Source organism: Echeneis naucrates, chromosome 23, assembly GCF_900963305.1.
Source record: "Echeneis naucrates chromosome 23, fEcheNa1.1, whole genome shotgun sequence".
Classification (NCBI taxonomy): Eukaryota; Metazoa; Chordata; class Actinopteri; order Carangiformes; family Echeneidae; genus Echeneis; species Echeneis naucrates.
In genome coordinates, this window is record NC_042533.1 from 10,455,710 (window position 1) to 10,468,616 (window position 12,907).

The 12,907-nt window shown below is 38.6% G+C and overlaps 2 protein-coding genes across 4 annotated transcripts in view; one reads left to right on the top strand and one right to left on the bottom strand.

Moving 5' to 3' along the window:
• The window catches only part of tbc1d22a (TBC1 domain family, member 22a), a 106,656-nt gene extending 103,509 nt beyond the window's left edge, over nt 1-3,147 (bottom strand). For both annotated transcript variants that reach the window (XM_029495037.1, XM_029495038.1), the window contains exons 1-3: nt 2,961-3,147; nt 2,424-2,480; nt 344-527 (exon numbers count right to left, since the gene is read on the bottom strand). In XM_029495037.1, coding sequence (XP_029350897.1) covers nt 344-527; nt 2,424-2,480; nt 2,961-3,022 — 303 coding nt within the window. In that variant the 5' untranslated portion in view covers nt 3,023-3,147. The remainder of the gene's footprint in view (nt 1-343; nt 528-2,423; nt 2,481-2,960) is intronic.
• A 1,444-nt stretch (nt 3,148-4,591) lies between these two features.
• Nucleotides 4,592-12,907, top strand: part of cerk (ceramide kinase) — a 32,842-nt gene continuing 24,526 nt past the window's right edge. For both annotated transcript variants that reach the window (XM_029495091.1, XM_029495092.1), the window contains exon 1: nt 4,592-4,839. In XM_029495091.1, coding sequence (XP_029350951.1) covers nt 4,671-4,839 — 169 coding nt within the window. In that variant the 5' untranslated portion in view covers nt 4,592-4,670. The remainder of the gene's footprint in view (nt 4,840-12,907) is intronic.

Sequence of the window (12,907 nt, forward strand, 5' to 3'; positions counted from 1 at the left end):
TTCATTTCTATTTGTTGATAATTTCTTTATTTGAATGAATTTTTTTATTTTCATAATAACATTTAAAAAATTATAATAATGACTACACCCAGTTTCTACAACTTCAGTAAAAACTAAACAAAAAAAAAAGTATTGTATTATCTATCATAAACCCTGTGTTCAGTGAGACAGTAGTCAATCTGTAAATCACCTGGTTTTATATTTCCACACTACATTTATGATTGTATTATTATGAGACTGAGATATTTTTGTATATTATTATTACTTTTTTAAACAAATGTGACAGTGGGTATGGTGAGTGTCCTCTGATGAAACCTAATTCATCCCCTGAGTATGTCTTCACCTTATTGGCTGTCTCCATGACCACCTCAATGTTAAGGTTCTGTGCAGCCATTGCCAGCAACTCATCATCATCATCCCCAACATCCCAGGCGTCACTTGTAATGCTCTCAAACTCCTGGAAGGTAGTTGCCTTCTTGGGCTTCCCTGGTGTGGCTGGAGGAGGCCTGTTGCCTGCTTTAATTAGACTGGAAGACAGAGTGGGGCCATTGAGACAAAGGAGATAAGGGGATATGATAAGAATTAAGGAGAAAAAAAAGGGAGACGGGGAGTAGGAACAGATAAAAAACAGACGAGAGATGCAAGGAGAGAAGAGGAAGAATGTAAATAAGCATGTTGAGGATAAGAAAAAAGTAGCCAAGAATGAACAGTGAATCACTCTGACAATGACAGACAGAGGAAGAAATAAAGGCACCCCTTTGAAAAAACAGACCTATTACATAATTAACCAGCATTTCTGTTTCCAAAATAAATATAGTTCACGCCTAAGTCGTACTTTCGAAAGTCTTACCAGAAATACACAACTCCCACAATGGAACACATAAGTGCGTATTCATATCATCACTCTTGAAGTCTCTTTTAAATAAAATCCCACTGCTTTCCCGTGAATAAGACGCCTAATTGTGCCACTTGTTCTTCATTACACTAAACCGAACAAAAACCAGCAAAATAACATTTGCATAAAGAATTAAAGCTTTAAAGACTTATATCAAAAGCCAGCCGCAAAAACCTCACAGGACATATTCAAAAGACAAAATTTCACCCGGTTAATTTCTTTACACTACATCAATACCCTTTCATTCAGCTGGAACAAAAAAAAAATGCAAAGGAAGAGGGAATTCAATGAAATCCCACCTTTCCTGCTTAATCATGCAATGTGAATAAGGGAAGAAGGAAGGAAGATAAAGGTGATCTGGTTTCTTACAAAGACAAGAATTACCATAATAAAGAGAGAAACTTGTCCACCATAGTTCACTGCCACAATAAATTGTAAGAAAAGAGTCTGAACTTAAATTTTGACAGAAAAAAAAAAAAACGCCAAGCAAATTAAATTCAACCCCCTGCGGAAATCTACATGATTACACTTCACATAGAAGAAAGAAAATAACTTTTACTGAATAATATGCAGATTTTCTGTCTCACGCGTGTCAGAGTGTGTGTGGTTGATGAGAGATGAAACAACATAGGTAAAAACACATTGTCAAAAACATCCAAAAAATAAAAAATAAAAGTGAGTGATGATGTTCTAAAAAAAAAAAAAAAAAAAAGCCACACATTTTTCACATTCAAGCTGTTCAAAAAAGAAGAAATGAAGACAATCTGAGAGTATCTTTAAGCTCTTTTAAGTGCTTCACATATCTTTCTACCAACTAGGTTTTCTGGTAGGGTCACTTTCTCTAAAAATAAGCATAACAGGATGGTTCATGAAGTGTTAACAAAAGGTTTCTAAAACAATGTAATGCACAAAATATGACTATATTGCTTTTGCAAGAAGTTTGAGGGAATGAAACCAAACACGTTGCAGTTATAGGACAGCCTGAGTTAGTGACATCATCAGCTGCTTCGGTGGCAAAACCACCAGGTCCACATTCCTTATTGGTGTGTGGCTAAAAGCATCATGTATAACAAAAGAAATCAATGGCAACAGTTTTTTTGTACTGCTTTGCTTGTCTATAATTCATTTACATGCTGATTGCTTTACATCTCATGCCAAGACTCTTTTGGCAATCATGGTGGACAGAAATGTTCGGAAAGTATAAGAACTTGGGTCAACTGTCATTTAACATGGCAACATTTTCATTTTATGCTTATTAGTAAGCCATCAGCCTCCTGAGGAAAAGGTCCATCTCCCATCAGCCAATGTCACATCTTGACAAATGTCTTTTTAAATCATGTCTGGAGCTGAGTAAATGATTGGTAAAAGAGGTTGGAGAATAGCTACAAGTGAGCTACATGTGGTTGTTTTTCCCAATAAAGACACGGTTATCACAGAAATATAGGGAAGTAAAAGTTAAACAACTGCCCATACACTCCATCCGATCACGGGTTACTTAACCGAAAAGGAAGAAGTAAATTCAACTTACTTAGCATGGAGTAGCGGGTCGAAAGGTGGATGCTGTGCGCCATATACATGTTGAATGCTGAGGAAATGATGAAAGAGACACTGTAAATGATTGCGCTCACTTGCAAGTGGCTGTCAAGCTAGCTATGCTAGCTTCTAGTCAACCCAAACAATAAGTTAAAAATGAAACAAAGGGGCGAAGAGTGACACAGATGACACTCATCGTAAGTTCGTACATTCCTCTCTGTATAAAACAGTGAATACATCATTAACAACAACTCTTTGAGCGCGGTTTGGATAAATTACTAATGCACTTACTAATAAGTGCTAGCCGCTGTTAGCAATGTTGCTCCTAGCCGGCTAACAGCAGAAAGATGTAGGCCGTCTCAAAGACTAATCCACCACAGACATAAGTCAAATTGCAGAGGGAACATCGCACAAATCGTGCAATACAGCATGGCAGTCAGTGAAAGGGAAAGTTGCGTTTGATGCTCAACAGTGTCAAGTGAGTAAGGCTAGCTGCGCTAAGCTAGCCAATAGGAGGGAACACGTCACTTACCTGCCGGGAACCTTGGCCGCGTTTCTCTTCCAAAACTGCTTTCTGTTTCCGTCACTCGACATTTTCCCTCAGTGGCTCCGGCCAGTCCTGCACTCAAACACACAAAGGCTGTCGTTACCTTTAAAACGAGAAATTTGTGTTTATTTACACCAGGTCCCCCTCCTCCAAAACTCAGAAAGCTGCCATGTTGATACTGTCGAATCAGCGAGCAAACGCGGCTGTGATTGGTCAGAGTGGCACTTCCTCGTTGTGAGCCAATCACAAGTGAGATCTGATGTTAGGTGATTTAAAGGGAGGTGGGGGGGTGACGTCATGAATCGCAATCTTGCTTTGTTGACAGAGTATACAAATTAAGAGACCACCAGCATCAGGACCACAGGCAGGAAGAGAAAATCACTGGCGTGCTAAAACTTAAACACAATTTACTAGTGTTTAAAACCGTTTACTTAATATTCATACATTAGTATTCAGAGCCAACTTTGAAAAGATTGGGTAAATACTTAAAACACATCGTTTGTAGTGATGTATGCAATGATAATGACTGCGTAATAAGATATGTTGTCACGAAGACAATCCATCCATTCGATTTCCCTTACATCGGAGCGAAAGGTCACGAAAGAGATTAATAACGATATACGGAGCGATATCAAGAATGCAAGATTGCAGCAGTAGAGGGAAGTATAGTGCAGATGAGGCTTAAAAAATAAATCCAAAATATATCTTCCACTCTTGACTGAGCAGCTTGAGAGTCTTGCCTGAATTTTACAGCAAGCCTTTACTATGCCACATACTGTTTTGCCATTTGGGGAAATTCTCAGGCATATCGTTGTTATAACAACATTATAACATGTCCTCGAAATTGGCTCAGTTTCTTTCAGAATCTGAGCTAAACGCCGAGGTAAGAATGTCGAGGTCAAACCACTTCAGCAAAGTTTAGTCATATTTTTTGTTCCTGTTGGCCTTTGCCTCAAAATGATCACTGTCTGGAAGGCATGGCAAATTTAGGTTTTTATTCAGCTCTATAGTCCGGAACAGGGAGGCACCTAAGTGCTCTGAGTCATAAATTGGAGCTTACGTGGATATGCAAAGTTCTGATGCAGTGTTTGTTTCACCGGGCTGAAATAGACTGATTGAAAAAAAAACAAAAAAACAGAAGCAGCCACTCTGTCCCTTTTTCCGATGTAGCAAACATCGTACAGGTGTTGGGTGTTATGGGTATTACTGAAAAAGTTTCAGACTGCTCTGTATTGGAATGCCTACGGTTTATCGAATTTATTTATTTTTAATTCATTTTTTTGCTCTCTGGAGAGAGATTTTTGCAATCACGCTGTTCTGACCATATTCATTTTTTTTTTGTTTTCCATGAGAATCACAATGACAAACTGCATATGAATGTATCGATTTGATTGAAAATGTCAACATTTATTCCATTAGTTTTGTTCCTTTTGTAAGAATGTGCATAACAAGAACTAAAACATATACTCTACTCTACATCCATATATTGCTCTTTACCGGAAAGCACAGCAAAATTGTAACTACTGAGTGAGTCATCTTGTTCATACACGATCTTTGCTGTGAGTGCTCTCTCCACTCCTGTCAGCCCGGACTGACGGACACACTCGGTCAAAACACCACACACGTTGAAACGTGCACTGCCGAGCGGGCCAACCCTGAGTTCAGATGCGGATCACCGGAGCTCAGCCTTAACTCATGACACGTCTGAATGAAGTGATGGACAAACAGCCCAGGTTACTGTCCTCTAAGCTTTTCCAGAAGCACAGACAGGTAGAAGTTGTTTTGAGTCGCAGTGTTTTGTATTGGAAGGAAATTGAGAAGAGCAGAAAACGAAGCTCATGCACCAGCAGAGAATCTGAAACAGGTAAGGTTGAATGAGTTTGATAACAACTTTTGTGCCAATAAATATATATAAATTTAACATAGTTTTACTAAAGCAATGAATACTAAGACAAAACACTAAAATGAAATAATCTCAAAGCAGATATTTACTTAAAATAACCAGTGTTGAGGATGTACTGCCCTCCAGTAAATCATTTTGTCCATGTTATCATTGACACCCAGCAGCAGCAGTGCTCTTACTCTGCTGTCCTTATCAGGATCGTGCATATGTCAAAAGAGCAACTGTCAGGTCATGTTGCCCCTGTCTTTGGGGTCCATACACTGACAAGAGCAGGTCACATTGGTGGATCTTAACTCAGAAATAATTAAGGAGCTCCTTTTCACTGAAGTAGCTACTGCCGGGGGTTGGCTGTTATTTGACTATGTCTCCCAGGAAGAAGTTCATTCATTGTTTCAGTGAGCTATTTGAGAAAATCTCCAAATTGTGAGCTTTTTAGAAACTAATCAAAACCAGTCTGGAATTCCGAGGGGTCACCAAGTTTTGAGTTTTATAAGGAAAAGGAGGCAGAAAACTATAGATAGATAGATGTTTAATTCATCCCAGAGGGACATTGAAGACATCCAGTAGCTTATAAATATACACACATACACATATCTCACACACACAGTACAGAGCATGTGGAGTGGTTAGGCCTGGTAAAGACTGATTCTCTGATATATTGACCATGATAAGGTGCTATGTTGGAGAAGTATGTGCAGTGGTGGTAGTGCAAAGTGTTAAATATATATATATATATAGATAGATAGAGAGAGAGAGAGAGAGAGAGAGAGAGAGCGCAATATTTGTGTGTGATATAAATATAAATGCAAATGTGGTGAGAAGAGGGACAAACTTCTACAACTCAAATTAGAAGGACAAATGTGGGTGTGTCTGCAGCTTTTCACCCAGCCACTTATAATATGCAAGGAATGTATACATTGCTGAATTACAGTGGATTGCAATATATGAGTCAGTTATTATAGAGATTGTCACTATTGCCAAGTGACTGTTGTGTAGCTAACTAAACTAATTTGATATTAGCAGGCAAAAATATGTTGAAGAAAGACAGACGGAGGCAATGTGGAATATGGAAGACACATCTGACCTAATAACAAATTGCATTCATAAAACAGAGCATATTCCTGTCACAGGAATGGGAAGAATAAGCTAATTAGTCTGCTACCATATCAGACTTATGTTATTTGTACAGGCAACAATACAATGTGATGACAATGAAAGGTGTGGGTTTTTAAAAACAAATCACAGTTGTATAATAGCAATCCATCAAAGAGATTCAGCTTTCATGCCAAAAGTTTCCAAATCTCAAGAGAGCTGGACTTTTTTGCAGTCTCACCAGAATCTCCCTTTTTCTCTGATTTTAAGTAAATTCCCAGAGAGCTCTGGAGTAATGGACTGTATCTCTGTAAGTTATCTTGACTATCACCAAATTTTTGCCCTTTCCATCTCTTGCATCAGATAACTTCCACTTAATCCAGATGTCCTTATAACCTCCCAAGGCTAATGTTTGTTCATCTAGATGAGTTCCATGGTCTGCAATTACTGTACCACATTGAGCTGAGTGATTACAGCTGGCACGGCACACTTAAGTTTAAACCTGGCCATTAACCTTCTTCAAAGTGGTATCAAGTGCTCCATAATAACCTGCCATAAAGACTTTCATTTATTGAGTCAATGTTCAACATAGTTATATCAAAATTCCCCCCCCAGTGATCACTGGGACAAGTGCAGGTCAGTTCACCCTGGAGTTAGCAGTCAGAGAGTCTTTGAATATTCGATAAGTTCAGCATTAAACACAGCTGTTAATAGCATATCACTCATTTGTGAGTACATTGAATGACTAAGTAAATAATCAAGCGAAAGCAGCTTAATATGTTTACTTCTTTATGCTGGGAGTCTTTGCTTAGTTGAATCAGTTTAGTTAATCAGTCAGTACATTAAGGAGAGGGGTGGTGGTGAATGAATTTCCCTCAACGTCTTTTTGTTTACCAAAACTGAACATGTTTTACATGTTGTTACATCAGATGATTTCTGCTCAGACGTTCCATACCAACTTCTCTGTTTTGTGCGCTTACTTTAGATTTGCAGCAGTAAAATTTTTACAGCTGTCAGCCATTAACAGGTGTAAATGATCAATGTAATCTTATGTAATAGCTTTAGTTTTTTATGGTGTCATAATTCACTTTACAGTGGAAATTAATGAATAAGTAAGCGATGAAGATTCATTTTAGGACTGGGCAATATTTCTTTAAAATAAGATCACTGACTTTTTCACACCAAACCTGATTTTCAATTTAGATTTTTTTCTTTCTTAAAAACAAGCTAAAATGGCAAAGAAATTGTTTAAAAACAGGTTTTGCTTTAATTTTGTTTTGACTTTCCCATCTGTGATTTGAACAAAATATTCCCTTTGGGTTAAAGTTGCAAAGTCTAAAACGTTCTCATTTCACATTTTCTCACAAAATCTGACACCTTTTTTGTCCAAGTGGAGTTGTTGTTCCAAGATGGCGAACGCATCACCATGCTTTTGTGAATCAGATAATGACAAGCTCGGCCCACTCTGAATTACGCAGCGGAAGTTCTAGAGAAAACCAATTTTCATTCAAACATGGTGTTTCAAATAAATGATTACCTTGATTTTGAAGTTAGAAGAATATGTCCGTCCACTGCAGCTCTGAGGGGAAAGTAAAAAAGTTAATCTCACTTAGTATCAGGAAAATCATCCAGCCTGACTGAATTTTGAGGTTGTCTTCAGCCTGAATATTAAAAAAAATAAATAAATAAAAAAAAATTTGTTCACATCATTAACATCAAACTGACACAAGTGCCATAAATGGCACATATGGCCATAAATGTGACAATTGTTTTGAGTGGGAAACATCATTCTGGCCTTGATGTTTTTGGTTTTACGCAACATTAGTGGATGTTACTGCTTGACATTTAAGTGGATTAGGCTGAATCCAAGCATCTATCAGTCAGATGTGCTGAGCAGAGCACAAGATGGGACATCCTAGCCACGAATGCCCCCACACCCACAGAAACTGAATCACTAAGACGACGTGGTCCCTTAGTCTATAGCAAATCTAGAGAAAATACATGCAACCTTCTTGGAGGAAAATCTTAAATATCATCGTATGTCCTTTAGAGATCATCTCCCTCTGGGGGGGGTTAGGGATATTTTCTGTTATGAAGCAAGTAAATACATATTCAATGAGTTAAAGTGACATATTCCCTTAGCGTGATAGTGGACTAGTATAATAGAGAATTTTCTCTGTGACAAAATGCCATATTAGCCATAGTAAAGGAGCATAAACCAAGCTGCATGATTTTGTGCATCAAATGCAGTTATTTCTCAAAACTTTTTAAAGTGAATAAAAGTACACTGGAACCATGATATGGCCCCATGAGACTGGATATGAAAAAGTTCTGATAAAGACAAAGTGGTGATGAATCATCCCCAAAGTTTGGTTTCCCACCTTAGCTGGGGTGCCTCCCATCCAGTTGCTGATGAGATGTTTTAGTCTGCACCAAATCAATGACCTGACCAACAATCATGACCATAGCTAATAATCCAGATGCGGCATATTGAAAGGGAGGCCCATAGTAATCATGTTACTTGAGTCAAAGGAAAATGGACTTAAAGAGTAAGTGCATTTTTTTAAATCCAAAGTAAATTCTAGTATTGACTGTTACATTTGGCACAGCCAGTGAACGAGCAGTATCATTGTGTGTTATACCTTCCACCTTGGCTGTCCTTTTTCCTCCATCTGTTTGCCTAAGCGTTGGCTTAGCAAACCCATTGTGCCTGGAAGAAATCCATGTCTTGTTTGACAGCTTACTGCCATGTGTACCCAGGCAGATCTGTGCTTTGTAATCTAAAGCTGGTGCTCAATGCACAGCCCTGTCTGTACATTGAGAGAAGGCTGCAGAGAGAAATAAACACTGCCAGGCCCCGACAGGTGGAGATCGGGTAAACTGTGCAGGTTTATACCGCATTACTGGTAACAATTGTATTTTATTACCTGCAACTTAGTAAGGACCTCTGAAGTTAATTAAGCGCTTGCAATGAATCAGTGATAGGTTGATATGGATGAGTGATGAGGAAAAAAATGTATCCTTTCCATGATAGGAGACCACCTTTGGTAATCACTGACATTTTTATATATCCCGTAGCACGACAGTCATTTACATGTACTCTGCATCGACTTACATCCAGCATGGGGCCAAAAATGCTAAAAATACAAGCTTGAATACCCAACAAAATGAACTGTTTTATCAGTTTCACACCTTCAGTTAAGCCTTATCTCCTCTCTTTCACCTGAGTTGTATGCCATTTGGAATGCATTATATAAAAACAGGAATGACATGAAAACAACAGTGTGGGAACACCTAAGAACGCAAGCGTTTCCGTGAGCTTGCACTAGCTTGTCCTCTAACACATTGTCGGTGCCAAATCACAGGAACAATAAAGGGATTACACATTGATTCGCGATGTAAAGGGAGGGGTGCAGAGGACAACAGCAGAATATGAATATGATGACAGCTTGCTATTGTCAGAGGACTAAAGGAAGACGAGGGCAGGCGCTGCACTGTCAGAGATATCATGCAGACAAACAAAAATGAATGCATAAAATATAGCTACATTTAAGATCAAATTCAGGACAGTCATCTCCAAATGTATCACACACTAAATCCTTTCACATTTGGGTTGATGATCGAATCTGGGTTGGTTCACTTCAACACTCGTGCAAATCACCTGAGGGGTGATGAGGAATTCACAAGTGTTGCTGTTGACAGGAGGATCTGTGCTACCTGTGTTTTGAATGGAATACTGTCATGTGGGATGCCATCCTATTTTGGGGAAGCAGCATGAGCGGAATCAGTAATCCAGTCAAAACATTTCAACTCGTGCTTGAACAACCAAAAAGTTACTGAATAAAAGGTGAACCTTTTTTCAGTTTTTTTTTTTTTATAAAAATAATTTTTCCAAAAATCAGCAAGGGTGCCACAGAGATTGAAGTCCAGCCTGTGGTTGTGGCTTGACCTCATAAAGCCTCAATCAGGAGTTTGCCACAGGGCCAAAATAAATCTGAACCAAATTTTCTTGGCAAGTTAGACTTTTGGAAACTTTGAGACACGAATATGAACCATTGACCAACTTTAACAAGCTGTCTTGATGGTGCTGTCCAAAGGGAAAAGAGGCCAAAATAGTGGGCTCCATCATAGCAGACAAACCATCTGTTGTTTTTGAACCACATCAGCCTGAGCACTGTTTCTCTTCCTAAAGAGAAACAGTTAGCAAACAATTAACAGACGGGAATCACTGGTCCAAAAGGGTTTTGAATTACCGGTGTGCAGTAACTGTCCCTTGGTAACTGACAGTGTTTAACGCTTGAGATATTTTATTTCTTGAGTTAATAGCTCTCTTGACTGAAATACTGACTGAAATCTCAGGAACAAAACACGTTTTTTTAGACAATAGAAACTCACTTGTTATCACTAACAAGTGTTAACATGTTTATATTAATTCTCCTGCCATAGTTTATTTAATAGCTATTGGACCTAGAATCATAGATGGATGGGAGTTTGTCATGCACTGAAATGTATTGTTTTTTTATTGTTCTAAAGCAACAAACTTCCTCACCTGGGAACAATAAACATAGCCAACTAATTTCCCTGTCACTTGTTGGTGTGACCTAGTCCAGCCTCAATGCAGTGGTGGGAAATCTGCGAGTGATCACGTGGAATTCACCAGTTCCAAATTAGTCATTTGGATCTTGAAAACAGTTTCAAAGGTTATATTATTTACAGTTATTTTATCACTTGGGCGACATATCAGTACTTTTGAGAGTACAAAAATTGAGGGCTTTTGTGCAAGATATAGGTTTCTACCAAGCTACAAGCTTTTGTCAGGTACAATAGTGTCCTGCCTTTTTTCTTTATATGTCTGCCACAATGAACAACAGCTCTTCTTCACAGCTGTACTCTTGAATTACATGGTGGATTGTATTTCTTCAAGAGGAGCTGAATTTAACTCACCTCCCAAGCTCCATTGCATTAACACAAAGATCCTCTTTGTTCCATTATTACAGGATACAGTTATTGTCAGGGCCATTTTAGAGGCGCTCTAAATCCCTGGCTTGTCCTGCAGGAGTTCTAGCCCTCTGGGGAGTTAAAAGGCCACTCCACTAATTTTCCACTAAAAAGTCAGGGCATTCTTTTCTCTAAACATGAAACATTGCTACAGAAGTCAGTTTCCCCCCAAACCACACACACTGAATGATACATTCATGTGCTGAACAAAGACTAAAGGAGTACTTGCCATATTAGAGGTAGGATTTACACCAATCAGGCATAACATCACGATCGCCTGCCTAATATTGTGTTTGTCTCTCTTTTGCTGCCAAAACACCCCGACCCTTCAGGGAATGGACTCCACGAAGGTCTCCAACCTTGCACAAAGCTTTACACTTTCCCACTTCTCCTGTTTATTACATCAGCTCTGAGTACAAAATGTTCACTTGCTGCCGAATATATCCCTCCCACTAACAGGTGCCATGATGAAGGGAGAATCACTGTCATTCACTTCACCTGTCAGTGTAGCTGCTGATGTCAGAACAAATAAGCAAATAAATGAAATTAGAAAAAGGGGAAGAACGGAAACTTCTGCTACACTTCTTTTATTCCTGTTTTTTTTCTTACTTGTATGTTTTGATCATGTGCATGACAAATATGGATTGTTCAAATAACTTCGAACTAGTCTTGGCTCCTCAGCTCTGTGCACTCTTAATCCATCTCCATTTGTGGCTACAATGGGAGCCAGTGACACCTGAGCCCAGACAACTTGGATGTTTCTGGCTCAGTAGAGAAAGGCACAAACAAAGGCACAGCTCGGGATTGCATTCACACTCACACCAGATTTTGAGGTCCAGACTTACACTTGCCACATTCAGAGAATCATTCTTATCCCCATTTCACATGAGCATCTCTTTGAACTTGCTCCCAACTCCCATTGACGTCAACTTGAACTTCTCATGTGGAGAAAGTAAATTGCCCTAAAGCTGACAGTTTGTTTACAGGTGTGTACCAAAAGTTGTTGTTTTGAAAACTTCTCAGTGAGAAATAATAGAAACAAATGTATCTGAATGTCCCAGTTTGTGGAATAAAGTGCTGCATAACCATCAGTGTTTCGACTATACTATCTTATAGCTTTAAACCATGTTTAATCTGGGCGAAATCCAAACTCTCTAAAAACATCATATTGTGATTTTATGGACTTTACTTCAGCCAGATACAGTCTGGGAGGCAGATGTTGTCGGTTGTAGCTTTATTTACCATCTAAGTTTAAGTCTCTGCAGGCCAACAAAATTTCGTACTTTAAAGTGATAGTGTATTTGCCCCTTTATTATTGTTATAAGAACTAAACCAGTGTGCATATAAATTAACTGCCTTGTTAAATTCAAGTGGATATTAATATTTAATAATTGTTCAGCCTATGCATGAGTTTAAATATCATGTCAGGTGGAAGCATTTTCGCATATCTTACACATGACATCCAGCCTACAGCTATAAGAACACATCCGGCATACCAGACTAAATAAGATGAAAAATGTGCTTTCTTTCTCCCATTCCCACGTTCACACAATTTAAACTCCACGGCTTTGTAAGAAAACACATCAGTATCACCTGGCAAGTCTCAATTGTTGACAAATTAGCTCATCTGAGTCAGCAACACAAATAGAACGCTGCGCTGCCAGTCCCACTAATTTCATCACGTATGCTTTCACTGCCGGGAAGGGAAATATTACTGTTTGTTTTTAATATTGTGCTGTCAAGGCCCTCCACTTTACTGATTACTTGTAGTTTGTCTCCTGAATATATTAGAGCTGTTCCTATTAAGTCTAATTGTCATGTTACATATTTTAAATAACAGCAGTAATTAAAATTTTTAAGAAGCAAAAAGTAAGTAAAAGGGAAAATGTAAAATGAACACTACTGATTCTGAAATGATTGCAGGGAGTAGAAGGAGAGT